This window comes from Rhamphochromis longiceps, linkage group LG6 (assembly GCF_057381845.1).
Source record: "Rhamphochromis longiceps isolate RC_006_pf linkage group LG6, R_longiceps_female_GT1.1, whole genome shotgun sequence".
NCBI lineage: Eukaryota > Metazoa > Chordata > Actinopteri > Cichliformes > Cichlidae > Rhamphochromis > Rhamphochromis longiceps.
This window is the reverse complement of record NC_140562.1, coordinates 44,636,591-44,662,145: the sequence shown is the minus strand read 5'-3', so window position 1 is coordinate 44,662,145 and position 25,555 is coordinate 44,636,591. Positions and strand designations below refer to the sequence as shown.

General features: G+C 43.4%; 1 protein-coding gene across 1 annotated transcript in view; it reads left to right on the top strand.

The window, feature by feature from the left end:
- Positions 1-4,519: 4,519 nt before the first annotated feature.
- The window catches only part of sorcs3a (sortilin related VPS10 domain containing receptor 3a), a 261,899-nt gene continuing 240,863 nt past the window's right edge, over positions 4,520-25,555 (top strand). The window contains exon 1 of the mRNA XM_085408112.1: positions 4,520-5,242. Coding sequence (XP_085264238.1) covers positions 4,565-5,242 — 678 coding nt within the window. The 5' untranslated portion in view covers positions 4,520-4,564. The remainder of the gene's footprint in view (positions 5,243-25,555) is intronic.

Sequence of the window (25,555 nt, the reverse complement as noted above, 5' to 3'; positions counted from 1 at the left end):
AGGGCTTAAATACACAGAGGGAGCAATCAGGGAATGGGTAACAGGAGGGAAACACAGCTGGGGCAAATCAAGCCTAAGGAGACAAAGGAAGCAAAACCAGATACATTAACATCAGACATGGACCTTCAAAATAAAACAGGAAACATAACACAGACTGAACTAAAGACACAGACTCACATGCAGGCACTGCAACAGAGGGAACAAAGACATGGGATCAGGGCAGACAGACACTGACTGGACACGGCGATAAAGCAACTAAGGATTACACAGAGACATAAACCATAAGACATGACTCTAACGAAGAAACCAAAGAATAGAAATGATAAATAATACAATAAACTCAAAACCCTGGGTCAATGACCCAGGCATCCTAACAATAGCAGCCCAATGCAAAGTCTTGAAATGTGATCGATAAACCTCAAAGTGCACGAACACCTGAGTGTCGCTATTTTCTGTCTTATTTTTCAAAGATTTTGTTTAGTTTACACCCACAAACTCCTACAGTACATAAAGATGCTTAAAAAAGTGACATTCAATGCTTTTTAAATTAGATGATGAAGATTTTTAGCTGCTTGGCTGCAGGGAGGACAAAAAGAAGGACCGGCTACAGATCTGCAGCCCTGGTTCAGAGAGGACGTGAGTGTCATTCTCAAGGACACTTGCTTTTCATAAAGGGTGGTCTCCCGTCGGTGTGTTCACAAAGACACTTCTCTAGGACATAAAATGGACGCTGCTCCTTTTTGCTCCTTCAAGATACAAAATACATCTTACTTGGATGTTTGATTGATTTGAAAAATTCCATTTGATTTATTGTTAAAAGGGATTAATAATTTCCACTCCATTAGTAAGCCATGGTAATTGATGAATGGCAGCATCAGAAGAGATGAGAAGTTTCATTCACTTTCATTAAAATCTCATTACATGTCCCTCTGAAATAATTCAGTCTTGGCAACTGGTCCCCGTTACAGAGTTGATCGGAGCTGCTTGGAGCTTTTCTTCGGAGATGGTCGGTTTAACAAAGTCCTTGTAAGGCAGGAGTCGAGAACGTGGCCTGGAGGGCGGTGCTTCACACACACTTTACCTTCTGATCTTTTACCAAATACATAAATTCAGGTTCTTGCCTAGAGTTAAAAAAAGAAGATTGATATAAAAGTTCTAAATGTTTGATAAATATATAGTTCGTGTGAGAAATCAGTTAGCTGAGCATGTATATAGACTCGGGGGGGGAACTAGGCCCAACTCAGGTGGCCTGAGGTAATAAAATGTAGCTGAACATACATTTTTGCCTTCATCTATACAAAAAATCAAGGCCAACTGTCTGTTTGGATCAGTATAAAGTATAAGCTAAGCGAATCTTAATATCTATAGCATCTGTAGCGTAATAATGAGCACCATGACAGCTCAGTCTGACACTAGGCAAGGAAGCAAAAAAAGCATAAAGCTCAAAAATGCCACACTGTCAAAGTATTTTGGATAATTTGGAGGGAACAATACTGAACAATGCATACGATAAAACAGACGTGTACTGAGAACAGCAAGTAACTCCTGCGGAAATAAATCCTGCTTATTAGCTGAGAATGCTCCAGTGTCTTTACCAGCTCTCTGCAGACTTTGTGCATGCTGTAGATGTGACTGTGGGCTTTTGTGGTATTGCAATGAAAAGATTATATGAAAAGAATTTTCCAGAGCATTTCTCAAACAGCTGATAGAACAGCTCCAACAGCAAGCCAGGACCTTGTTTATCAGCTTTAATCTTTGGAGGGTTTTTAAAGACATAAAACGCTCCCTGAATGACGGAGAATCATTTTTTCCTCAATGCAAAAAAGTTAAAAACAAAAATTCAACAAAACAAACACACAAAAATCCTTCAAATTCATGTACAAGCGAGATATTTTCATTTTCAGTGAGCAGATGGCATCCATGGCAGGACAGTATCCAGTACATATTCATGTGCTGAGCCAGCTTTCATAAAAGAAAAGTATGAATGGCACAGAAAGCCATAAAATGCGAGTACCTTACATATTGTCTCAATTTAAAAACCACTGAAGTCATTGCTCCGAATTAACCAAGCAGTGAGTGAAGGTGACCTGCCTCTTACTCTGCAAACATCTATCCAGCCTCCAAAATTGCCCTTGTTTGCTTTTCAAACAGGACCGCTGTCTGTCAGCAGCTAAAATCGCCATGGCAGGTGGGTCAAGGCACCGACATCAAAGAACACCTGACTCGTGTGTGACGGGATCTGATGCTGTGGGACAAGAACATGTTGGACACAAATGAGCCAACTGAGCTTAAACCTAAACTCCTGGGATTTCAGGAAGATAGTAAAAGTAGACACTATACAAATGCCTGGAGTCCTGCATACAGTCCAAACATAGCTGGCAGTGGAATCAGGTTTTTGGTTAAAAAATTGCAATCTGTGCTGACCCAGTTAACCATAGAGGGTGGCTGAGGATGTGGGACAGTAATGGCTAAACGAGACATTGACTTTGATCAGCGTAAACAGAACGTGAGGGGTCTCCTGTATTAAAATCCAGCATTTGTTCATTTGCTCCTGCGGCACGAGGCACAGATGTAAAAGCAAAGTCTGGTTCAGATTCAGCTGATTATTCTCTGTAGGGTTCACATCTTAACAAATTCTCATTCAAATTGTCATCCGCATCTGTAAATGTATAAAATGTAGCTATTTTAATCTACACCGACAGCTGAGTTGCTTCATACTCCTTAGATTAAATGTACACACGAGCTCTGCGGCAATGCGAAAGATTCGCATTACTCCTTACTATGAATCCTGCACTGGTTCCTTCCAGATCATACTTTTTTCACACAATGTGATGCATCTCCTTCCTCTGCTGCTGTCTTTCTCACACTGATATGATTGGGAATTTGTTGAAATTCAGGTAGAGTCCCCTGAGTTTTCCCTGATGGGCAATTTGTGGGCAGTCAAGATGATAGACAAGGACACAACATGCTGGATTGTTAATGAATAACCGTGCTGCACTTAGGCACACACCCTCTACAAAACACGCTCCATCAGAAAAACTCCCCCCCCCCCACAGTTTCTCAGCACTATTTTTTTATCACAGTTTCATCTGCGCTCTGAGTCCTTGATGCGCAGAAGGCGGTAGCACAGTATCCCAGCGCTCCCCTCCCTCCTTCTCTCATTCTCACATGCCTCTAGGCACTGCCTTATTTCCCCCCAAGGAGTGGTGCAACTCCCTGCCAATTCATCCCAATCCATCAGTGAGTGTTCTCTACCCACACACACACACACACACACACACACACACACACACACACACACACACACACACACACACACACGCACACACACACTGCCATCAGACTGACCTGCCTCTTTTTCATTCTTTTTTCATTTTTCATGTTGTTGAGACAGAGACAGATTGGCATGCTGAGTAGGGACATACAACACAAGCATGGGAAATGAGAAGCCAGTGAGTGCTGCTGACTGGTTAGCTGTGTCCGTGTAAAATCAGGATAAAGTCTAATTTCACCTCTTTAAAAAGTAGTAATAGTCAGAATAATGAGAACAATAGTAGCAAAGTGACAGCAAAGTTTCAAAATGACTTCATTTTCTGGTCTGCATTTTTGTTTTAGGACTCTCCCACATTAGCTCTGCATGCTTAAAGCTGAAAGCAATACAGATTTATCTTAAAGTGGACAAAGGTGCAGCTCCTTAGTTATTCCTCTGTCTGAAACAAGCTGTTTTTCCTGCTCTTTAAAGCCGTCTTTCTTGTAATTGGCTGTGACTTGAAAACAGAATATTTGAACAGCAGCTGAGTGTGTGTGTTCCCACTTAAAAAGCTGTGTATATGAGTTGACCATATGAGCGATATCTCTCCTGAGTGACGTCACACAGAGCCAAGTGTGTGTGTGAGTGTGTGTGGGGGGAAGGGGAGGAGCGGGGGGGGGGGGGGGGGGGGGGGGGGGGGGTTGAGCGTTTAGAGGTTCATCAATTCATGAAACTGTAACTAACTGAGCAGAACCATATCTGTAGGCACGGTGTGGTGATCTGAAAGAAATCCAGAGTGTACAAGACCACTAAGAGTAAAAAAAGGCCAATTTTACTGACGCCATGGCAACTATATGATATATAAGACGTGTGATCATTTATGGTAGGTGGCATACAATGACCATGTTGTATTTCTCACATCTAAACAACTTCAAAGAGCTGGAGGAGACTCAGCACCACGGACAGCGCCCAACTCTCTCTCTCTCTCTCTCTCTCTCTCTCTCTCTCTCTCTCTCTCTCTCTCTCTCTCTCTCTCTCTCTCTCTCTCTCTCTCTCTCTCTCTCTCTCTCTCTCTCTTCCGGGCGCACACTCGGCAGCTGGCTGCGATACAGCTCCTCCTCTCTCCTGTGTGGTGGCTTTCCCGACCAAAGATCCTTGGACGTGAACAGTTTCGCTGAAGAGCACTTTTCTTTCCTCCAGACGAGTAGACGGACAGCCAAGCGTCAGTTATTCCACATCGACCTGAGACAAAGGAGTTAAGGTGTCGGATAAGGTCTCCAACCGTCCTTCACCCCCCAAAAATCTCTGTCAGCGATGGAGACTTGGGCTGGCTTCTGCCCAGGCATGCACTTATCTCTGGGTATCTGGGTGATGATAACCGCTCATACCCTACAAAATGCCAAGGCGGAGATAAGTTGCGCATCTTGCCCGACGCCAGTTCAACTTCACCAGGAGAAATTACAGCTGGGGATACGCGCCGACCCGACAGAGGAGCTTGCCACCCTAAAAAACATCCGAGTAGAGTTTAAGGAACTCGGAGTTACCGACCAGGATACTGAAATGGACGGCGACCGTGAGGCGGGGATTTCTGCCGAGGGTGCCCCCCAGTTCCCCCAAGATGCCAGTTTGGATGGAGTTAGTACGCAGGAAGGTGCACCCGGGTCCAGTGAAGAAAGTCGAAGCAACAATGATAAGCGAGAGACGGCTGAGGACTCTGCGCTCCGGAGAGCAAAGAGAAGCGGTCATGAGTTTGCCGAGTTCAGCGAGAATGGGTGGACCGGAGGGGCCGGCGTGGATGTGGGCTCTCCGGATGAGCGGGGTTCTATGTTAGACGCGCACAAACAAGGCAGGTCCGAATTCAGGTGGAACAGGGACGAAGGGAGAGGAAATACCCGCCAGGATGAGCCCAAGCTCACCAGCAGCACTTTCGCTCTGACTGGAGACTCTGCGCATAACCACGCGGTGGTCTACTGGTCCGGACAGAACAGCAGTGTAAGTACAGCCCCGCTTTAATATCGGCCCAGTTTTGTTTTCGTACTGGTTCCTGGTCACACTCCAATTTCACGCCAGCTGGCAGGGTGTGATATTTCCAGCAGCTCCGTGACGCGCAGAGCTCAGACTTTGTGCCGCGGAGTTTGGGTTCGCTGTTAACAGGTGCACCCGTGCAGACGCAGCCACAGACGCGCACCCGTGACGCGCTCGGGCTTGTTGTGCTGCACCGTATTCCGCCTCGACCTTTGACTCTACCGTGAATTACACACGACCCCCCCCCCCGTGTCAGTTCTTTCTTGTTTTCTGCTGTTTGGTGAACAAACACTGCGTAGTTTTACTCTCGTCAATGATGACTACGGATTTTATCGGGATTTATTGCCGCAGTGGGGAAAACATTTATGACTTATTTGTAGCATATCTGAGATATGCGAGTGCATGATTCATCCCTGTGACGCGAAGGTTTTCATCCGAATTAAATGTGGAGGAAAGGAAAGAGGGAGTCGTAAAAATAACGCAACCCTCGGTAAGTCCTCAAATTCTTTAGGCTATGTGTTTCTCCACTGGAGGACAGTTTGTGCTTCACCTGAGTCACCGAAGAATGAATGAATTAGGTTTACAAATATTTACAAATATCCATCCTTTAAATTAGTAATGAAGAAAAACATCCCCTGTTGGGTCACCACACAATTTCCAAAGCCGGAGATGAGGTTAGATTAGGTTACCCCCCCCCCCCCACACACACACACACACACACACACACACACACATCAGGTTGTTTGGCTGTAGAACAACATACAGTGTTCTAATGTAAGGAGTTTGTCCAGGTCAAAGCCAGGGGGAGGCTGCTGCCCTGCTGTGTGAAGCTGTACAGCAGCGATATAGTTCCAGAGAACCATTTACCTAATTCTAAAATGACACTGACCTCGTCCGAGCTTATTTATGCATATGAAATATATGAAAATCCTGCCCTTGTTACACAAGTGGGCCCTCATAGGAAGAGAATAATGAGCCAAAATGAATGTAAGTCATTTACACAACCGTGTAAGCTCACAGGGAGCCGTTGGGCTCTTCTTTGTGGTTTCACAAGCTTAATTTGTTGTTATGGCTGCTCCTCTGTCTTTACTCCATTTGGAAAAAAAAAAAAAAAAGAACAGAAAAAATCCCACATATTCAGTCTTGTCTGAGCTGATTATAACATGGTGCATGAACTTGTTTTTTAACCCGCAGTGAAGACCGAGGCACTGTGAGGGGAACGTGTGTGTGTGTGTGTGTAAGTGCATGTGTGTGCGCTGGATGGAGAGGGTAAGGAGGTTATTGTGTGTGGCTGCCCCCAGCTTTAAATCTTCAACAATTATCTCAAAGACTTAGGCCACTGTTTCAAAGTCTCTTTCGCTTTCATGGCGAAAAAAGGAGGAAATCATGTCTGGCCTCAAGAGCATTGTTCAAAAGAGAGGAGATCTGTTCCTTAATCTTGATTTGCTTTTGGTGCTTGATCTGCTGATGAATGGAGGGGAGGGAACGAGCGATTAAGCTTCAAGTCTTTTAACCAATCGGCAACAGTGGTTCAGTTAGAAAAAGAGTAAGTTGGGCAGCTAGGACTAACTGCTTGGATGGATGACCAGGCTTATTCAGCCACTTCAATCTTGACTGTCTGCAGCCTCATTTATTTTTCATCTCTTTGAACTACAGAGACAGTCCTCACCAGAAATGTAACCACCTTTGGTTGCTTTACACACTCAAATTCTCCCGAGCTCCCGTTGGCCTCGTGGTCAGGACACAGGTAGGCGCAATATTGACTCTTACCTAATATTGTGTCGTCCTGCTTGTGCTGCGAAAATAGCTCTGATGTTGGGCTCGTTGGCTTAGGCCCTCCGTGGACTGTACTTCTTCATAACTTTGAGGAAATGATGGTGGAAAAATTGGTCTGCAGACCACTGCTTCCAGACTTTGTCTTTCAGTACTTTCCCCCCCATTGACTACAATATTTTGTTGACTTTCACAATTCCTTTTATCTTTTAAACTTAATACTCATGTCTCTTTTACATTGATTGGTAGAATCTGTTATAATATAGAAACTAGGCCACCACTTCAGGCACATTTTGCTTGTCACATCTATTTATCATAAACCTTTTAAGGGTTTAGAAGACATGTGCTAAGGTTAGTGTTGAGGTCACATGAGAGGCGATGTCCTGCACACTATCATCTGCACTGTTTTTAGCCTGAGCCAAAATCAAATATCCAAATAACAACAGCCAAATACTTGATGGTCAGAGACTGATTTCATGTAAACAACTGATGATTCTAATCTAAATTCAGACCAGAAGAGCCCTTCTCTGTCTGATATTTGGTAAGATTTATTAATTATATTTTAACAGTTAACTGCTATAGTATTTTTTGTCTTAATCAGGACAATTAGAGATTTTGATTTTCACAAATTTATATTTGATTGAAGTGCTGTCTTGGGACCTGCTTGCCCTTCCAGGAAAGGGTAGAGGTGGAGAAAGCAGCAACAAAGAGCTGCATTGGAGGTGGGTTGCAAAGTGGCTAGCAGATGTACAGCAACTGAGGGCCTATACAAGATGGCTGGATGATCTGTACAGTACAAGCTGATGTGGGTGTTGTGATCAGCTGGAGGACAAAAAAAGGACTGGCTGACCTAAAAAAAAAAAAAAGGAAAAAAAGAGAAAAAAAGTCTACAGTAGACGATCCACATCTGAAAGTCATTTCCTGGACCCGATGTTCACTGAAGCGTGATCAGAAACAATCTCAGTGGAAGTGTGGCTGTCAAGAAGCCATTTTTAAGGAAGGGAAACAGGAAAAAAAGGTTATGCCAATAACACAAGCGCTGTGCTGAAAATCAGTTTCTTGTGGAGTGATAAATCCCCATTTGAAATTCTTGGTTCAAATTGTGAGCATGTGAAGAGGGAGTCAGCAGAGCGACACAGTGAGGCTAGAGCCATCTGCAAATCACAGCAGAGGCTCCGCCATGGTTTGATAGAATTATGAAAATAAAAAAAGTATTTTGATCCACCATGTAATATCATCTGGAAAGCATCTGATTGGCTTAATTTTTCAGCATGATAGTTAAAAGACACAGTGGAACCAGTCATGGATTGGCCTCCACATAGGCTGGATATCAATATTACTGAGGCTCTGTGTCATCTTAAAAGAGAACAAAAGACAGAAACAGCCAGAGATACGCTTTGAATGTCTTTGCAGAAGTCTGGGGAACTATTCCTGAAGACTACAGAAGAAAGTTACAGAAAGCTGCCTGAGACAGTTCAGGCTGTATGCAAGAATATAGGTGGTCATGTCAATAATTGACCTTTAAGCTCATTAGCATTGCACAAAGTCTGTTTTTACCTTACATACTGTATTCCCATGTAGATTTGCACATTTCAGTAAATCACTGCACATGTCTTTAGAGTTTCTTTGCAAACTAGCAAACATGTATGTGTAAGATGCAGTCATTGGTTGTTTTGATGTAATTATTTGATGTATTAATCTGAGTCTGATTATATGGTTATTAATGCATTCATTCATCCAAGTTACATAAAATTACCTCTATAAGTTATATATTGATCATAACATGAGTTTAACCATTAATAATGGAGGTTAGTAATGTCAATCTAACTAACTGATAAAGAGTATTAATGTAAGAATTCATATATTCTTTGAATTCCCTGAATGTTTATTTTTTTAAACATTTTCTTGGGTCATTCTTAACATTAAACTATATATGGCTGTTTAAAAAATAGACCTATTTTATACTTGTGTTTCCTTGTATATTTTTAATATGGGCCACGTGATTCAGTTCATGTCTGTGTATGAGAATAAACACCAAAATTAACAAGTTTGTGCACAGGTTTCGGTACAAAATGTGCAGCACAGTTTTTTACATGAAACATTTTGATTGTGAGATTTTTACTAACTGAATTTATTATTTTTAGGGAAGATGCATCCAAGCAGTTTAAAGCATACTTCACATTCAGTCTACTCAATATTTCCTTTGTTGAAATATTCAAATAAATTATAATATTTGAACAGAAAACGACTGCAGAAACCTGGATCCAGTAATTCGTCAAAGCCAAAGGCATCTGCACCAGGACCATCCGGATCATGTGGTTCAATGCAACCGGCCTCCAGGTTTAGCAGTTGTGGTCGGGCCACTGTTACTAAAACAGATGCAGAATTTTGTTGTCCTTTTTTTCTGCTGCTCAAATTTGGTTGAGTTGCAGCAGAGAATTTTTAGAACAGGCTCCATAAGATCAATGTTTACTGACTCATTGTTATGAGGCTCATATTTACTCTCTGTATAACAGTTTTGATTACGCAGGAGAAAAACTGTCTGCTTTGGCAGAGTTTTCATATCTTTCTCTGTTTTTTTGATGGGGACAAGAAGATTTATTGAATTTGAAAGTTCTCCCAAGTGTTTCCTCTCTATAGAGCCCAAGGTTATTCATTTTCCTCAGTTGTAGTAGTTACTGACTGGACCGAGGGACAGTTTGTCTGGATAAAATTAAAAACAAGCTGAAGATTTAAGTAGTTAATCAAAAAGCGGCCTGTGGTTAGTCAAAGATGGGTGCCACAGGAGGCCCTACTTGGATAAAGTTAGCAGTGGTTATGTCACATCACATGCTTCCCCGTGGCCTCAAGGAGATTCTCAGGGAGATAACTCTTCCTGCCAACCACCAAGAACCAGGCGGCTCAGAACACAACATGTGTTGATCACTGGAACCTTTTCTGACCAACAACTGAGCAGAGCCTGTGCCCCATCCAGTGACCTTTAGCCAGCTTCTCACCACGGACATTTAGAATTCCTCTGGATTAAATGAAAACACACCACAGCTGGGTGACTGGTGTGCCATTTGGCTGACTAGCTGCAACATGGACCATAAATTCACAACATTTGTGCTTCAGAGACTTTCTCTCAGCCTTACTTCAGACAGATTGTTCGGCTGTGTCTTGCACTGCGACTACCTGTGGGAGGACTTGACACTGCTGTGGATTCCCCGGGGGTTGGTGGCGTGTCCACACACAGTGTGTCGTCGCGTGTGTCTTAATGTTTCTGTCTCAAGCTTAAGCAGGTTACATCCAAGCCTTAACCTTAGATATTAACTGGCACTGTAGTGGTAGCCATGTTGAGAATAACTGTGATTTCTAATATTCATGAACATAATTCCAATGATGCATTCCTCCGGTGACGTGACAAGTTCTTTCCTAAGTATTTTTGAGCCAGTGCAACCTCCCAGCCTCAGCAGTCATGGGCATAATGGCATTGTGACTGACAGCTGGAATACAAAATGGAAAGCTTTAGAAGTGCCTCTTCTAGTGTGATCTTGAAACATTCGTCTCTTCTAAGGGAACCTTGAGATCCTTACCCATCAGCATAATCTAAATGAATATATTCCTTTAAGGAAGCTGTGACCATAAGTACCGGCATCGGGACGCCGGCTTTCCGGCTGCTGCATCTCTGCTCCTTGATGACTGTTTCATGTTCTCTGACACACGGTGCTCCCTTTGTTGTCCTCTGTGGGTTTTAAAGGGGTTATTGAAGAGTAGTATGGAAAATTAACATAACCCACTGTGGGTATTGCTCGACTTGAGTGGTCTTTAAAGTCGTGAGAACTCATGCCGAGGCAGGTCGTCCGTATCTGGCAAGTCATCAATAAAGCTGACTGCGTGTGTTTGAAATTCTCAAATCCCTCTTGAGAACCGAAGGAACAGTGCAGAAAAAAATGTCATGCAGCAAACACGCACACGCGTGCATGCACCCACACACACGCGCGTGCATTCTGGGTATCTATAAGACATTAAATGCTATTTCATTTCCTCTGCAGGGTATCAGATTCTTCCTGCACAGGATTCAGAAAAATGATCTCTGTTTTGAAAGAATCTTGCAGAAATGTTTTGAGGAGACTGCTTTTTGCACACTCTGATCCTTCTTTGCAGCACACTTTGTGAAAGACGGTTCTATGGACTGACCAACAAGGATGAAGCATTCGCGAGCGCCATCTCTGCTGCGAGGGGAGGTGATTTAGGATGTAGAGACAGGCCGCGTTCCCTCTCACTTTCCATCAGCCCATCCTCCCCCTCAGCCTAAATTACTGATGCTAATACATTTTAAAGTTGTTTCTTTTCTTGCCTCTCTTGCTACCCTGGTGGCTGTCTGCTCTGGAGGAAGAAGAGAAGAGGGTGAAAAACTAGAATATCATAAATAATGAAGCCCTTCCAGCGAGCCCCAGCTCCCTCGTCCCTCCCTCCACCCTCCCTCCTTCCCCTAATACCAGTCTAATTAGTGTCTACAAATTTGTTTCTCATCTCCTGTTTTCTTGGGGTTTTTTGCAGTGGAAGTATGATGTCATGGCAAGAAGCCATGTGCCACAAAACATGAATGGCGAATGGGTCTTGACACTGGCCTCCGGAGCTAGACTCTTGGCTGCAGTTCCCAAACAGTCGGGGTCAGGCTGCCGCTCGCTCTTGACCTACTGATTTCACGCAGTGTGGTTTTAAAAGCATGTCGTGTTGCATAATACTCTCACTGGGTTCGATGTGTAGAATGAGTCACTAATGTATGTTAGGTCATTTCTCTTTTTCATTTCTGAATGTGATTTTAGCTCTGTGTAGAATAAAAGGCAAAATCATTTGCATGGGATGCGAGCACAGCTGACCATTTTAAATATATCCAGAAAAACAGGATGAAATGAATACACACATTCCTATCAGCAACATCTTACCCTCGTGACTGCATGCACAAAACTCCTCTTGCCAGAAGTTAACTAGGTCAGCACAGTTTTAGCATTTTCTAACTTCGGCTAAAGGTCACCAGATGCACTTAAAGGTGTCACATAATGTTAAAACTCTCCTCAGCGCGGAAACGCTGCCACATTAAGGAAGCCATTCAGGAAGCCATCCAATCAGGATGCATTGCACCTGCTACTGCAGCGCGCCGCCGATCTTGGATCACATCAAGCTGCTAAAAGGCTTTGAAGCTATGAGCATGTGCGGAGTAGAAACCCAGCCGGTTGAACAAGAGGCTTTAAAGGCTGCGTTCGCCAAACCTAATGGCCTCATTATGTTTCCTGTGTGATTGCCACGGTGGCTGAAGCGTTGATGGAAGCCAACTGTCTACGACTTCAGAGAGTTGTGTAATCATACGCTTGGCCACTGATCCCGGTCGGCAGTACAAGGGTGCCGACATTATTCGCACGAGTCAGAGAGAAGGGTGTGTGTGAAAGTACACGTGTGTTAACTAAACTGATGCATGCCAGTGTCACGATTGATTTAGTCTCATTTCTATTATACCCCGTGGCTTTTTACCATCTGGAACATGCCGAGCATTTGGGGTATCGTCTAAAAGCGGGGAGTAGCTTCGTCCCACTGTCCTTCTCCTCGAGCTGTGAGTGTGAGACTTTCCGGTCCCAGAGGCACGCCGCATCTTGACCTTATCCAGTTTTTTTCCGAGCCAAGTGCGATACCTTGTAATGTTGATGTCCCTTGCCATTTCCCAAACATGGGCAGGCCAGGGAGAGCAGCCAGGCAATGAACACATAATAATGTCAGACCACAGTGAAGCGATAGACCGCACGCTGTGTTTCTCTCTCCCTCTCTGCCTCACCGTCTCTTATCCTCTCTGTCCTGCTTCAGCACGGTCTGTTTCTCCCACACACTGATATACATTCATTAGGTCACAGATGCACAAAACTGCAGACGTCCAAACCCACACAGCATACCTAAAAAAGAAAGGCGTGTAGAAAAAAAAAAAGAAAAGACATGAGCACACACACACCCTCAATCAGTCTCAGTATCATGTCTCACTCTCAGTCAGAGTGAATGTGTCGTGCCTGAAGGAGGCTGTCATTGATGGAGACTAATGTTGACACATCACACCCCGGACCTGCAGTCAATTAACACATTGTCTAATTAAAGTGATCTACTGGTTTATCCATGAGAGATTGAAAGTGGCCGTAAAATGTGTCCACACTGCGTTAATTTTACAATCAGGTCCGCTTCTTTATTTCCGTTTGAAGTTTAATGGTAATAACCTGCTTAAACACCTCCTATTACCGACCAGATTGCGTAAGCATCTTTCACCCATGGCGGCGGGAGATAGATATCCAAATTCAGAGGCATCTATTTTCTGTTAATACCCCTTTCAAGCTGCATAAAATACTCCAGTACGTGACTGAATTTCTGACTGTCCACAGTGTTTGGTGTGGAAGTCAGCCTGAACGTTGCCCTTTAAATAAATTATCCTTCAGCTGACTATAAGTCGTTTTTCTCCCCCCAAGGTTTTCTTCTACTTCCTTCCAATGGGGAACGCATTACATTTCTATCAAACTCAGTAATTGTCTATTTACCCAGCCCCCACGCTGAGCGGCTTTTAAAATTTTAATGGCGCTGTAAGAGTTGTTTGGACCGCTTGACGGGTACGGCGCTAATATAAGCCTGTCTTATAAAGGAGCGTGTGAGTGGTCACGGATATCAATGAATTATTAATCCTCCGGCTCTTTTATAGGGATATTCTGTGAGGGAGGACCTGGTGCCAAAACACAAAGTACGCTACCTCCTCACAATCCTGTCGTGACAAATACCGTGAGCCTGAGGTGTCGCTAACGATCCCTTTGGTTAGTCAGCGAATAGAGGTGTCACTTACACCTCAAGGTTGTGGCATTTATTTCCCACTGAGGCCGGTTACAAAGGTAAGCGCTCATTATATTTACTGTGATGGTGATGTAATGAAACTCGTTACATTTTGCCTGTTCCCCTGAAGGTAACGCCTTTCACCGGTACACTTTGAGGCTGCACAGGACTTTGTGGTGAGCTGCATTACAATTAGTGGTGTTCCTGTTTTCATTATACTTTCAAATTCATCCAAGTGGCCTCAGAACCTCCCATTTCTATTGTCAAGTTCCACTTATTGACTTCCATAATGGTGCATTTAAAGACAGTTTATTAATAATATCAGTCTACTACATAAAAAGGCAAAACTCAATAGTTGATAGAGTCAGGGTCAGTTTGTAAGGGTATCTGGGTCTTTGTCCCAGTGTTTAGTGTGTTTTGGTTCTTGGATACTGGTTTATTTCGTTATGTCTCCTAGTTTTGTCCACTGAGAAGTTTAAGTAGTACTTCTAGTTATGGCTGTCTTAGTATTTGGTCCTGTTCATGTTTGGTCTCGTCTGGGTTTTCCTCCCCAGCATTTCCTGCCTTGTCTTCGTGTCTTTGTCTAGTTGCCTGTTTCCCATAGTCACCTCTCTGTGTGTGCTCCCATTACTTCCTGTTTTACTTTGGTAGTCTCCAGTCTGGGTGAGCTCTCTGCTCACTCATCATTCTTGTGTATTTAAGTCCTTTTTCTTCCGTCCAGTGTCGCGTTCTCCCTCATTCCCCGCTTTGTGTCCTACTTGCTTCAGGGTGGAGACATTGTTCAAGTTGTCAGACAACAGATGAAGATTTTGGTGCCACTGGACACCAAAACCAAGAGAATTCTACCAACTTTCAGCATACTGTAGATCCAGCTGTATGGATTACTCTTGCGTACCTGAGATGGTCTCTGTTTTTAGCTTTTAGAAACTATGTTCTGCGATAGCACACCATGCCAGACAATGCGAGGGGAGCTGCTGTCACATTTCTTCCCACTGTATATTTTCTAAGGCATCTGTTCATGTTACTGCTGATAAAAATGCAACAGAGCAAACCCATTAGTGCCGATTTGTTTTGTCTGAAGCAAAAGCCAAAAAGGAGTTTTAAATAAACATCATTTATTGCAGCATTATTGCTGCTGATCACATTGCTTCTATGCATTTTTGTTTAAGGAGCACATTAAAATAGTAAGTGGCATTTAATGTGTTTTTCAGCTCATAATAGCTTGGATCTCTGGGAGTTGGCACCTGGATCCAACAGACAGCAAACTGTTGCCACCTGTAATCAAGTTTGTTTAGCTAATGCACAGAGGAATGAGGCTGTGGCATTGTGCTGCTAGTCAGCGTCTGTCTGTTGTCAGCATAGAGATGAGAGGAGATTGTATTTGTCCATGTGCGCCGCTCTTGTTTGCTGCCAGGTATGGCTGCAAAGATTCTGGAAACTAGACTGCAGCCGCCTCAGGCTGTCACATTTGTAGTGATAAACGGCTTAAATGTGTGAATGTGTGTGCTTTGTGCATTTTTTTGCATCGTGCATGCACGTGTGCATAACACAGTGTGCGTAACACAGTGTGCCCTTTTACAGAAACTATGTTCTAACATGCATTGATGCTAATGGATGTGAGCCTCAACTAATGCAGAAAATAATAATAATGAGAAGAAAACCAGTGAAAGAAGCTGAATTAAGAGTTATTAGCAGTGGATTATTTATCCGACAAAGCAAAGTTGAAAACTTTGGTCTTTATTTTTCCCCCTGTGGGTCCTTTGTTCGCCACAGCTACGGTAAATAAATAAAAGTAAAACTCTGAGGTGAAAACATGCTGTAAATGGATATATAATCATATGTAGCAACACCATAATGAAAAAGAAAGTGCCGATGTCTCCTCTACTTTACATTAACCTCAGCAGCTAAATAATTTGTCTTTTTCTTGCTGCCGTAATGAAGTCGTCCCTGAGCGGCCCCACTCCGACCCTCAACATTCATTTTCCCATTTCCTGTGTTTGTTTCTTAATTCGCCGCGTCTCGAGTTAGGGTTGTACAAGCAGTAATGTTGAGTAATGAGTGGTAACAGGCACGCAACTAAATAAATACCCTTAGTCTGACACTTTTTACGTGCTCCGGCTTGTGAGTCTCTTTTTGCCTGCGTCAACAGCACAGTGATTTTCTGCAGTGTGGTGGCTCGTCGTGCTGAGAGCAGCACATAAAACGGCAGCCTGGATAAGGGCTTGTTCTTTTTTTAATGTAAAACCACCTTTTTTTTAAAATAATGAAATGAGCCTCTTGAATATTCACTTTCATTGCCGTTTCATTTGTTGATAAGCACATTTACTGATCTCGCAGTTCTTAGTAAGTTTCTTGCCCCAAAGTAGAAGCTTAAAGCTTTTAAATCCTAGTAATTCACAGTGAAGGTAGCCACTGTACTGCCCCAGTCCTGTCACAGCGAGACTGATAGGGAGCCTTTACAATCAATGGTGCTCAGTATCATTTCTGGTGTGTCATATACCTTCAGGCTACAGTGAAAATAAGGCGAGTAACAGTAGAGTTACGCTGAGACTGTTTTCTTGTGGTTTAGCAAAAGTAGCAAGCATTTCTCAAGAAGTCCGACACCAACAATGAATCAAATCACTAAAACTTAACAAGGTTCAGCTCCAGCGCTGACATCAATATAAATTAGCTACCAGAAAACTCTCTGCACAGCCTATTGGCTTCCTTCTGCTCATCACTGATGATTGCTTGGTGGTGGTACGATCATTTCCAAACCCCAAAGTTAGCAAACAGCTTAGGAAGAAAGTTTAATGTGCGGTGAATTTAAGACCACCCACATATTTGCTTAGAGAAACCAAAAGAGAGCTGAAACACCAAAATATGTCACAAATAGATTATTTTAAATTTGTATTTGCATGACAGCTTTAAGCTGTATTTGTGGATGTCAGGGAGAACTAGTCCATGCTGTGACTTCAATTCAGTTCAGTTTATTTGCAGCACTGTGCACGAGTTTGACGCAGGTGAGAAAATGCTGTAAACAAAGAATGCTTTCAAAGTGTTAATCATTTATTTTCATCAATCGACAAAATGCAGCGAATGAACAAAAGAGAAATCTAAATCAAATCAATATTTGGTGGGACCACCTTGTACCTTCTTCTAGGTCCACTTGAACACAGTTTTTGAAGGAGCTCAGCTGGTAGGTTGTTACAAACATCTTGCAGAACTATCCACAGATCTTCTGTGGATGTCACACTCGATGATGTTGAGATCAGGGCTCTGTGGGGGCTGTACCATCACTTCCAGTACTTCTTGTTCTTCTTTATGCCAAAGATCGTCCTTAATGACTTTGTGTTTGGGGTCGCTGTCCTCTGCAGAATACATTTGGGGCCAATAAACAATCATTTCTATTTCTGAAAGCATTCTTTGTTTGCAGCATTTTTTTCCACACCTGCCTAAACTTTTGTACAGGTCTGTATATAGCTCTAAATCACGACATCAAATGCCTCAGTGGGCTTGATTTCCATGACAGATTCATGCCTGATTTTAATGCAACTCTTCCAGGACATCACAAACAGCACTGAACTTTTCTCCAGAATCTCAGATATTTTCTTTATTTTTGGTTGAATTATTCATAATTATTAATAAACAAAAAAACATGGTCATGGCCTAAGAAATGAGTGAAAAAGTGGCCAAGACCTTCAGAAAGTCCGGAAAACTAAAGTTTGGTTATTTGGAAGCAAAAGGTAAAGAAATCAGGGGTGGGTCAAGATGTAAGCAAAGTCTGTGGGCTGGTATGAGAACAGCTGATCAACCAGGACTCCTGGCTGAGTTTGATTCATCGGTCTGGCAGAACTAATGCTGTGCTTAGTTAGACCTACGTTGCACCAGGTGACTCCAAATACATGCTAATGCTAAGTCTTTTAGCCACCTGCAGTCACATTCTGTGTCCATGTGTTCATCCATGGTGGTGTTATTGCAGCCCTCCTGAGACTTTCACCGGACTACTTTCAGACAGAAAGGCTACATGTTGGCTCTGATTTAAAATCCAGGAGCAGACATCCAGTGTGATTCATTGTCCATTCAGACACAGCCCACGACATGTACATTTTGAGGGATACTGTAGGACAGTGGTTCCCAAACTTTTTTTGCTAGGCCCCCTTTGTTTTACAAGAAAAATGTTCGCCCCCCCCTTCTCGCACGCACAAACACATCCTCTGCACACGCCCACATTTTGCTCCATTGCTGTTTATTTCACACCTCAAACATTTAGTAAACAATTAAGCAAATACAAGTAATCTGCAATAAATTGCAGGTAGTAATAAAATAAACGACTAACTAATTTACGCTACGTCCGCACCTACACGGGTATTTTTGAAGACGCAGCTGTTTCGTCCACGTAAACGGCGAATCACCGAAAACGGAGATTTATTAAAACTCCTTTTTTGCGTTTATGTGTGGACGAGGAATACAGAGTTCGGTATGTGCCTTTTTCACGTCACGCAGTGTCCAAGCTTTTGCTCCCCCCCCCCTTTTCATATCGCGTCCCCCTGCAATGGCTCTGCGCCCCCCCTAGGGGACGGGCCCCACACTTGGGGTCTCCATCTCCTACAGCAGACCTTCCCAAAGTCAATCAAGCTGTACACCCCTAGTGGCTACATCCTCATTTTTCCTGGTTGCTTGTCACAAGGCTAAACCTCCTGAAACATTTAGCCTCCCGATGGCATCTCCTTTTTTCTCCCCACAGGCTACAAATGGCTCCCAATTGAGTCACGCAGCATGTTACCAGTAGCAGCCATATGCCGAAGCCATTTAATTATCACAGAGGTGTCACAATATAATAGCAGGAGCACCGGCTCAGAGTTGACCTTTTCATGAGCGGAGCGAGCTGGCTCGCTGCTGACTCGAGAAAACTGGACAAAAACCTGTTGGACATCGGTGAAATCATCTTTAGAGTTGAATTCACAGCTAAACATACTTCACAGCGTGTCTCAGACAAAACAGCCGGGGAATAAGTTCATCTCGTCAGGGACGTCAGTACAACAAAGCCGGTTGACCGTGGCTCTCCCTTCAACAATGAATGTTATTGTGTAATCTTCAAAAGTAAGTCAGTTATATAAAATTTAATGAATTATGAATAATGCCCCATTTTCACTGTGGCCAGCCCAGACCCTGGCAGTATCAATTAAATTTGAAGGGAATAGATCTCACTTCAGTCCCTGTCTGATGTTGAACATGTCAGTGTAAAGACATAATGGAATTTAAATGAGACCGCTCAAATCGAAGTAATGATTCGCTGCAAAGAGAAAGGAGCTTCATTCATGCTGTTCAGTGTGGCGCGTTGACTTCTCACTCACCTTGTGTCGCATCCATACATTCAGCTCGATTCCCACTCGGATATCCTTCAAATTGACACATAATTTGATAAGACCGGGTTGTTTTCTCGCTCACGGCATTTATCATTTTACCACTGATAAGTGCTACGAATGCAGATAGGAAAGTGGAAGCTGTGTATAATTATTAACATTCGCAGAGGTAGGGCCGCGAGTGAAGGCATCGCTACATCATCTGGACCAGCGAGATGGATGAGGGGAAGATGAACCGAGGGAAACTAGGCCTTGCTGGGAACCTGCAGAGTGGCGTGCAGCTCTGAAGAAACCCAGCCCAAGCAATTATTACATCGTGCCACATTAATACAAACGAACATGCTTCTTCACAGCAGAGAGCAGTTTAATCAGCTGTGACTGTGTTTGTATTCCTGTTCGTCTTCGTCCTATTTCTGGTTGCCTTTTGGGGTTTTTTCGGGCCTCTTAACACTTTAGCCCACCACATTTCCTGAAACACAGCGTAACAGTTGCGTTCAGTCATTTTTAGCAGGAGCGAGCGTTCTGTGTGTTCTCGTCGAACGAGCGTTCCTCTCAGTCTGCTGCTGTCGTTCCCGCCGGCAGCCTGGCACGGCATCCAGCTCGCAGCGAAGGAGGCCGACTCTTCCTGTCATTCCCGTGGTTCCACATTTGCCGCCTGCCTGCTGGCTGATCCTTAGGCAGTGCCTTTGTCCATCACTAGAGGGAGTGGGTAGCCTAAAGAATAATGCAATGTAATATGAGCCATAGGATGAGAGGAGCAAAGTAGAGTGAGTGATTATTTATTACCCTTACTTTAGTACTGTAGCCTCTCAGTGCACATGTGACTTCAAAGGACACGGCTACGAATATGCTGCATATGCACACTGTGCTGGTAGGATATGGCTGGCTTAATCACAGACACAAATGTCACGCTATCTGGCCGATGATAAGAGTTCGTGAGTTTAATTGAAATGAACAGATATGGGTTCAGTGTGTTTCTGTGTGTGACATAAAAGGGAAGGTTGGGGTGGGCGCGAGGGCACAGAATGTCAAATTAACTGGTGGAAACACGACAGCAGCAGGCATATGCTGAGTGATAAGGAGACACTCTGGCTTTCTTGGACCCTCACAAAGAAGCTAGTTCGATGCATGCTAAATATTGCAGCACATCTGCGACAGCATCTCAAATCTGCTCCCTCCTCTTTCCCCCCAGAAGTAGATCAGGCCCTGCTCGTCTCTCCCAGCTGCAGCCTGAGCCTGTTTGCTGCCCTTTCACAGCTCACTTGCCACACATGAAAATGTTTATGTGGCCCTAATTGAATTTAGAGCTACACGGTTTACCAGATAGAAAAGCATTTGTAGAGCCGGCTGCTACAAGAGAGATAATCCGGCTAGTAAAGATTCCCCGCTTCTGCAGCCCATCTCTGCTTTTAAGGCGCTTTAGTTTTAGCCATCGTGGTAGGAGGGAATTTAGGTGGAGCCAATTCTTAGCAGTGCTGTGCTTTCTGATATAGTTGTCACGGCGTGGCAGATTTTGCAGCCGTTTCATCCACTTTCTCATCCCTCGTTCCTCTTCTCATCAAAAGGTAGTACACACTCTTTTCTTCATTATTTTTAAATTTAAAAAATAATAATTTTCTCACTGGAAACCTCCAGGGACAGAAAAACAAAGTTAACAAGGAAGTGCTAAAAATTGCAGTTCCTCCAGTGGCCACTTCAGACTGGCTCCAAAAGGGAATCAGTCTCCAGACACTTATGTTGTTACAGCTCAAATTCTCTTTTAAAGAAAAACTGAATGCAATGATCTTCAAATGTTGCAAAGTTAAATTTGATCAATAATCAAATATGAAAACTGAGAAAACAAAGTTCATTTTTGAGTTTGATGGCAGCAGCACGAGGAGAGACGTTTTGTCCCGTTGTTGTCTGATAGACAATTCTAGCTGCTCTGCAGTCCTGCAGCATCTTTGTTGTAGTTTCTGTCTCGTGAGCCAAATGCTCTCATTTGGTGAGAGGTCTGGATTGTAGGCAGGTCATCTTAGCAGCTGGATTCTTCTAGGAGGAGCCCATGCTGGACTATGTGGTTTAGCATCTTCCTGATGAATATGGGGCTTCCCTGTAACAGACGTGTTCTGGATGGGAGAACATGTTTCTCTAAAATCTGTATGTACCTTTCAGCATTGATGGATCTTTACCAGGTAACATCACAGAGCACTAATACTGAGCCGGATGACTTCTGTCCACGAGATCAAAAACTGTTCTGACTTCAGCACAGGTTTCCACTTTGTCTTGGCTTTAACCGAACTTTGGTCCAGAGACGACGGCGGCTTTTCTGGTCACATTTGGTGTTTTCGTTGCATGATGGTGCTTTAGTCTTAATTTGTGGATGGCATGGCGAGCTGTGCTTGCAGACAGTGACTCTGAGCCCATGCACTGATTTCCATGACAGAATCATGTCTCCGTTTTATCCATGGCTGCCTGAGGGCCTGAAGATCGTCCCTTGCACACAGAGCTTTTTCCAGACTCTCAGACTTTGTTGGTGATATTATGTGCCGTAGATGATTCGATTTTGGAAGTTTTCAATTTTTTTTAGTTGCAAAATGTTTATCCAGCTGTTTCTTTTTAGTATCACTTACTTTTCAAACTATTCGTTGAGATGTAAATTCTGCCATGAATAGAAACATGGGTTTCTGGGATTTGCTTTCTGTTTTTTCAGAGTTGGGATCGTACAGACATGAACTACGTTACAATCGCAGCAGAACAGCATGTCCATCATTGCTTTAAGTGATGTTATAAAAACACAAATCATGGGTCACAATGCGTGAGCGGAGGATGTACTGTATTGTTTTGTTAAATTAAACCCTACGCTTACAAACTGAAACAAACAGCTTACTTATCTTTATTTCAGACGGATAGCGGTCACACAGGGGCACGAAGTTCTGGTGGGATTCCGTCCTTGACCAGTGGCGTCCCAAATATGGAACTTGCCACTTCACTATCTTTGGGCAGTTTTTTCCTCACAGGTTATTTTAAGGAGTTCATGCTTTGCTTTGCTGCTTGGTAGCAGATGACAGAGAGTGACAGGAAAGGAGAAAGAGAGGAGGAGGGGAGGGACTGACATCTCAGTGTCTGCATTTGACACTCAGACACATAATAATGATTCACATGTTACACTCAGCGGTGACTTCATCATATAGATTGTGCAGCTATTGCTATGGTGACGTATCCATGTGCAGACACATGGTTAGGATTTACTTTTTCACATGCACTGATGCAAACCTCCACATGACAAACACACATTACTCTAAAATGTAGCACAATAGCATTGGGATATTTTGCAGATAGTGTGTCGCTCTTGTTTTCCCAAACATGGAGGCAGCTTTTCAGCTTTTTCTGTCATTACTTAACATGTCATTGCAATGCCAACCAACACACACGAGGCCCCACAGCAACTTGAGGTGGTTGAATTGTCAACACAGGTTCAAAGGTCAGTGGAAGCATCTGAGCGATGGCCACCCAGAGTATGAAATGGCTGATCTTAGGGACTGACAGACGATCAGTGACACATGGGAGAGAGGTGCGGTTACAGTGCAACCCAAATTATTCACAGAAAAATGTGAGTTAATAAAAGCACTGCAACCTGCTTATGCACGAAAATTAAAATAATCTAAATTAAAATCTTTCCAGTTATTCCACTTGGTAATAGAACATGTGCATGTTTCATAACTGTTAACGTGTGATTTCCCGAAATGACGAACTAATGAAGTGATGTGCTGAATTACTGCAGTCTGCAGCATCTAAATGAGGATCAAACCACGCCAGAGCAAATTTTAGCATCGTGGTCACATGAGCCCGTAGTTGGCTGCCTATCAGACATTTTTCTGCCATGCTTGTTTTCACACCTATGCAGTAAACGCGCAAACAACGAACACACTGTCTCTCTCTCACACACACACACACACACACACACACACACACACACACACACACACACACACACACACACCAAAAATTCTATTCAAAATAATAATTTAATCATATTTTCTTATCGGTTGGATCGGCTGTGTCTGCAGTACCATTGTGTGTGTGTGGTTGTGTGTGTGTAATAGGTGGGGGGTGGGGATCCATTTGAAAGAATCTGAATACATGGGAGTCTGGGGAGCATCATTTTTTGCTCTGCTGCATCGTGTCATCATGGAGTGGATAATTCAGCCGAGTGGAAAGTGTTCTATCAGGAGGCAGACAAAGAGCGCGCCAACATTGCCAAGCTCCCACTCAAACCTTAGATGCAACATCAAGCAAAGATTATAGATAATTAGAGCAGGAGCATGACTGGGAGCAGTCTGAAAAGGTGCAAAAGGAATGTAGTGGTGTAAAATACCTGTAGTTATCTGGAAATATGTCGAATCTGCAATCAGCCACATTTGTGCAGTTGCACTTTCACGTGTGCTATATAGTGTCTCTCCAACAGTTTGTGTGCGTAGGTGTGTGTGTGCACGTGCATACGTGGGGCCGGCGTAGATGGCATACTCACAGTTTTTGTGTTATTGAGAGTGACATGCAGTGTGGGTGGATTCACAATTCGGACCATATCTGCTCCTCGGGCTCTGATGTGCGTGGTGGGGGCTGGGACCAAAATTACTGAAAGAGCCCACTCCACATTTCTTATTGCTCCCTCGGGGGCTGCCGTTGTAGTAGCAAACTTGTCTCACTGTGGGGGCGTGTTGTGGCAGGACGCAGTTTGAAGGAACTATAAAGAACAAAGTGGAAACTTGACATCGTTGCAATATCGCAGCATTTGCTGGGTGTAAATAATCCGCCGTGAATTCAGGCCAGTAAGCAGAAGACGGGCGGAGGGCGGCTGGCGACTGTGCATGGACCCATGGGAAACGTGCACGCTGCAAGAAAAAGAGCTTGTGTTGGGGATTGTGTGAAGTAGCCCCACCCATGAAAGAGGTCTGACTACACAAACCAACAACAGAGAGGGGTCGATGTATAAGTCGTTTCTTTTCTTCTATGATCTGGATTTAAACCTCTGAGCATCAAGTCTTTGCACTCAGGGAATTCTTTATATTCGTTTACCTTTTTATGGTCAGTACAATAGTGACATGTTGCTTTTTTTAAACAAACCCCAAGAGGAGAAAATAATTAATAATTAAATGAAGGTAGCATTGTGTAAAATTTGTAGAAAAAAAAAGCCTGTGGCATTTCTGCTTTTACGTAAATAAATGGTTCTAATGCTTCTGTTACTACTAATTCCCTGTATTTGCCTCTGAGTTATGCCGACAGAATCAAATTTAACTTGGAAACTGAGACCTATATAGCTTCTTTTTTTTTTATTAAAGTAAGTGCCACCGGGGCATATTTTCTCATGATTGGATTAAAAATTTCCATATTGTAATTTAATATTTCTTAGTGTCACAGGCAATAATAGATACAGAAAGTAAGAGAGCGCTGAGACGATTATGCTAAATGTATATCACTTGTAAGTAACATTATTTATGCCTCATTTAGTCCACCAGCTAATGTCCACCATAAAAACCAATTTCTGCCATGTGAACAGATTCCAAAAGGCCTAAGAGGTGGCATATGTTTCCCCAAATTAAAGGCCTGTTAGAGCGTGTGAATTGGCTGCGCTCTCAGCGACTCCCCAGATGGATGGAGATTTCCCCGAGGAAAGGAACTTAAACCATCTCCACAGCTCCTCCACCTCCTCCTCTCCTCTAAGGAACCTCCTGTCTGCTACGACTATCGTAGCCTCGCTACGTGACCTTGAAGATACCGCTTCCTCTCCATTAGCCACGAAGAATATTCGGAATATTCCCTTCAGTCTGAAAGAGGACACACCGCGGGGAACGGGATACTTCACCTCCGTACTTGGACAATGTTTTTAATTTCAAAGTCTCAGTTCACTTGTCTTTTAAGGCTGGAAAATGTGTCTTTTCACTCAACGGGGACGTGGGATTAGCTTTTAAAAACACTGATATAGAGGTAAAATTGAGTTCAATGAATCTGCAGCCTTGCCTTTGGCACAGAGGATGATCGCTTTTTTGCCATCATGACTACCTAACAATGAAAATCTCAAAAATCCCCTTAGAAGCCACAGTTATAGCAATTAAAAACAAAGCATTTGTTCCCTGTAGTCTAATAATAAAGGCTGGGAGGCAAAACCATGGTGTATATTTGCTTCAGCCCCGGGGGAAGCAATTAGAGATCTGCTCCTGTTTTTAGATTCATGGTCATCCACGTGCACTCAGTAGTGATTTATTGATACATACAAACTGTGTTAATCTTGATTAGTAAACAGCCCGTGTGGTGAGTGGTGTCTGAAACCTCCCAGCGTGGATGG